Source organism: Bolinopsis microptera, chromosome 4 (genome assembly GCF_026151205.1).
Source record: "Bolinopsis microptera isolate Bmic1 chromosome 4, MBARI_Bmic_1.0, whole genome shotgun sequence".
Lineage (NCBI taxonomy): Eukaryota > Metazoa > Ctenophora > Tentaculata > Lobata > Bolinopsidae > Bolinopsis > Bolinopsis microptera.
In genome coordinates, this window is record NC_087075.1 from 3,243,648 (window position 1) to 3,248,540 (window position 4,893).

Here is a 4,893-nt window from a genome sequence, read left to right on the forward strand (position 1 = left end):
CCCGCCGCGCACGAGTGCACGGCTCCCACGCCCTGTATCGTAGAAACTTTTCACTTAGTGAGACGATAATGGGGGTCACGACTTGATACAAAATAGTTGGTGTTGTTGTTGTTGATGATGACGACTGATAATACTCCACCAAAAACGAACGACTTATATGGCTCTTACTAACTTGCTCGCCCAAAATTATCACTGATCACGTGACTTTGGTTTTTATGGTTTTATTACCTGCAGGGGACCTCAGGCTATCATGTTCATAATAGAGATTCGGCGGAATGACAGGCTGAGCACTTACACTTTAAACACAACGTAATTACCACAAAACCGATCAAAGTGCCCCTCTCAAAGTTTTGCACGTGCACGTGCGTGTAACAACCCTCGTTACCATGGTTGCTATGCAACCTTTTGCTTTTTACCTAATTTGCACGTGGGCGGTCGTACAGACATACATACAGACAGAATAATTCATTGAATTATAAGTGAGACTAGAAAGCCCGTGGTCACAGGGAGGAAGGTAATATTATTTTTATTTATCTTTGGTAAGTTGGTAGTCAGTTTTTATCAAAAATATCCATCACAACCGAAGATACAGCCGAATTAAACGTAAAACACGTTAAACACAACGTAATTATATCAAAAAACCGATAAAAATGCCTTTCTAACAATCTTTGCACGTGCACGTACGTGCGTGTAACAACCCTCGTTACCATGGTTACTACTTACTATCCAGCTTCCTATTTCTCATCTAATTTGCACGTGGGCGGTCGTACATACATACAGACACACAGACTAGAAAGCCCGTGGTCACAGGGAGGAAGCTAATATTATTCTTTGCCTTTGGTAGTAAGTTTTTATCGTATCAAAAAATATTCATCACAACCGATGATACAGCCGATAATATCTTAATATGTAAAACACACTCCACATAACGCAATTACGTCAAAACCGCGATCAAAATGTCACTTGCAAATCTTTGCACGTGCCGAGCGCTTTTGCGCACCGTTACCATGGTTATTATGCAGCTTCCTATTTCTCATCAAATTTGCACGTGGGCGGTCGTACATACATACAGACAGACAGACAGACAGAATAATTCTTTGAATTATAAGTAAGACTAGAAAGCCCGTGGTAATACTAATTGAGAGGAAGCTAGTAGTTTTCTTTGAAAGAAGAATGTAATCGCATCAAAAAATATCCGTCGCACATCCGAAGATACAACCGATGTAATCGACACTCTTAACATAACGTAATTACTACAAAACCGATCAAAATGGCGCTCGCAAATATTTGCACGTGCACGTGCGTGTAACAATCCTCGTTACCATGGTTACTATGCATTATGCAACTTCCTATTTCTTATCTTATTTGCACGTGGGCAGTCGTACATACAGACAGACAGACAGAATAATTCATTGAATTATAATTAAGACTAGAAAGCCCGTGGTCACAGGGAGGAATGTAATAGTATCCTTTTATTAAATCAAAGTTCTAAACAAGGGCAAAGGGATAGTTAAAAAACAACGCCCAAGTCTAATCTTTCCCTAAAACAAAACTAACAAGAATTGCGCCCGTTGTTTTGTTTTGGCGGACGCTAGATTTCCATTTCACATTTACTATAAATTTAAGCATAAGCTCCAATCAGCTCACTTCAATCTTCATGATAATAATATTGATAAATTATGCATCAAATACGGGAAACACTTGAAATTCAGTTCAATTGCCGTAGAACTTAACTTGTATCTGTAATTCAAGAAATTATCAGCAAAGGTAAACTATACTCGTGTACACATCAATACACTATGCGTGCCACGTACAAATTGGGCGTATTACCTAATAGTAATATTATATATTACATGCATCATATACATTAAAACACAGTCGCGCCGCGCATTCATAGATCACAGGCTATCTATACATCACATCTCCGCAAGCAATCCTCGCGCGCGCGCAACTTTTTCGTTGCATGGTAACGGACGGAATGACATCATATTCAGACCCTATACTGCTATCTCCAAAATCCACGTTTTTCTGCAAAAACCTCCATTCGTAACCTTTCACTATTGCCTTTTTTCAAAAGGGTGAAAAGGAAAAAATTAAAAACTTCATTGCAAATTCCGCCAATATCTCTTGTCATAACTCAAATTACGGAGATAATGCAGGTCAAAGATATTATTCAAATAAAGATTTCTTTTACATAAATCATGCACAATCAGCGAGAATAGATTGCTTTGGGGTCTTCCTCTTCTCCCTGGTAAGTCCAGTGTATTGATGGCAAAAATGAGGGAAGAAAACGCTGGTCCGTCAATAGGACCCCGCAAAACATGTCCTAACATTCTCCACCGACTACGGGCCACTTTTTCTGACAATGGTTCAGCATTGCAGCGTTTATACAAGTTTTTGTTGGAGATGACTCCTGGGTACTTTATATTCAAAATAGTGCGAAGATGTCTGCGGTGAACAACATCTAGTTTTTCAAGGAATATTTTGGGGACGGCCCAACAGGATGAGTTGTACATAAGAACCGATACGACTAAAGCATTATACAGTATTAGACGTTTGTTTAGGGGCAGTTTATCACTCCAGGCCTTCTTGTAATTGTTAAAGGCAGCATATCCCAGGTTTATGCGACGCTGAATATCAGCTTTGCTACACAAGACGGACCCTAGAGTGATACTTTTCCTCCATGCTTCATTCCCCGACACTAATTTTCCATCACTGTCGACTTCACCCGTACTAGCTAAATAAACATGAGTGAAGTCCGTTTTGTCTTCATTGACAAAGAGGTTCCATTTCTCGAGTATAGCTGTTGCCTGGGGCAAAATAACTCTCAAGTTGTCTTCCTCTTCATCATTGAAGTCAACATCATCAGCATATTCAGTGTCAAGTGGAAGGCCAGCAATAGTAATCGGGGGGATCGGCCTATCTAAACTGATTGTTATAGTCCATCTAAGTTCATTCAAAGCACCAGCCAAGACAAGGGTGAACAGACAGCCGGATAGACAGTCACCTTGGAAAGCTCCAAGGAGACTTAAAAACTCAGCTGAAAGAACTCCATTTACCTTCACCCGTAGCTTTGTGTTGGACAACAACAACCGGACAATCCTCAGCTCATCCTCAGTACAGCCACACAGTTTCAGGAGTTCAAGAATCGTAGTACGTTTGATCGTGTCAAACGCACTAGACATATCAATGCCCATGCGATGATACTCCCATTTCTTTCTTTGGACAACTGACAGTAGAACTCGTTGACACCAAACAATATACTTACTTTGAGTACTTTGAGTAGGTTTGGCTGGGATCGCTTCAGGACAACAGTATCAAGTACGTCCTCCTATCACTCCACAGGGGTCTTTTTGTAAGTACCATTCCAAGAGTGAGTTGTTGTTAGTAGCGGTGTATCCTTTAGTCGGAGGTGTGTCGGGGAATTCTTTAAGGAATTTAGCCAGTGACGATTTTAACAGGTCCAAAGTAGAGATGGAATTAATTTCTTTGGGGAGAAGATTCCACAGCTGTGCCGCTTTCACTCCAAACGAGTTTTCATAGTGAGTTGCCACAGAACGCTGTGATTTGTTGTTCAGTGCTGGTACAGTAGATTTTATTCCATGTCGGGGGTTGTTTTTGAACAGCATGCCAATATCAGCACAAGAACGAGCGCGTTTATATGCACACTGCCATGGACCAGTGAAAGCGTTCACTTTTTCTTCTATCCTTTTAAGAGTAGCCATAGACAGAATTTTTCTGGCTGCATTGGACAAGGTGAGTGGACGTAAATTCTTCAGAGGACCAATAGGTTTTTTTGGCTTTTGTAAGGGTGTTATAGTAGCCTCTCCAATGGAAATGGGGAAAGTATGTGTCTCGAAACAACTGTTTATGATTCCAGCATAATGTTCATGGACTGTACTATTAGAGTACTTAATTAGCTCGTTGGGTATTCCATCGGGACCATTTGCCCTCCCATTTTTCAAGCTAGAGGTGGCTGCATGTATTTCAATTCCAGTAAAAGGGACATTGAGAGCACGTGGTAGACCCTCAAAAGGCTCGAGAGGTTGCTCATTGCGAGTCAGCTGTTTTTCGAGATAGTCTTTAACAACAGAAGCTTTCATGTCGTCAGATGCAATCAAACAGCCATTTTCATCATGAACACCAATCGAGTTATTAGGTGGTTTACTTTTCTGAAGATGTCTTACTGCTTCAAACATTTTCCTAGAATCGTTTGTGTTAGTAATATCACTATAGGTCTGATCAGCTTGAGCAGACCTCACTTCAACTAATCTTTTCTGGATACTATTAGTGAGGTGGTTGATGGATGACCTCAATGTAGTTCGATCAAGAGATTGATTATTGTTAAGTAGCTGTCGGAGATCGTGACGCTTTTCAACAAGCTCTTTGAGAGTGTCATCACTGCTGTGATGTTTCAAGCGAGCTTTAGGTTTTGGGCCGATGGAAACATTGGCAGCATCACGAATATGAGACATAAGATTTTGAAGGTCGGTTGTGTATTGTGATATTTATGTTGTATGTATCCTTTTATAGTAAGTTTTAATCGCATCAAAAAGTATTCATCCCCAAATATTCAAGTATATTATATCTTCGAATCAATAGTTACAGTATCAGTATGTCATTTGTAAAGTTACCCAATGTACTGACTCTCATTCTGACTGATGAAGAGTCAGTACATTGGGTAGTATGAAAGTATGAAGTAATTAACATTTTTTCTTTTTATTGTATCAATTTGCACTCGGCTGCGCCTCGTGCAATTAATATTGTAATCGCATTATACGCAGTTAGATCGGTGTATATATATGGCTCATTGCTCATAATATATTGATAAGATTACATAATTTTATTTAAAATAAGCAACAAATTTATTAGACTACACGTTTTTAAAAGCTA

At 39.8% G+C, this 4,893-nt stretch overlaps 1 protein-coding gene across 1 annotated transcript; it reads right to left on the reverse strand.

The window, feature by feature from the left end:
• Positions 1-3,317: 3,317 nt before the first annotated feature.
• Positions 3,318-4,475, reverse strand: LOC134814362 (uncharacterized). Its single transcript, XM_063822460.1, has one exon. It carries the CDS (start codon positions 4,473-4,475, stop codon positions 3,318-3,320), a length of 1,158 nt encoding a protein of 385 aa, XP_063678530.1.
• Between the last annotated feature and the right edge of the window lie 418 nt (positions 4,476-4,893).

Excerpts from the sequence above, each read along its gene's own strand:
- LOC134814362 (XM_063822460.1), bottom strand. The coding sequence starts at position 4,475 with ATGTCTCATATTCGTGATGCTGCCAATGTTTCCATCGGCCCAAAACCT.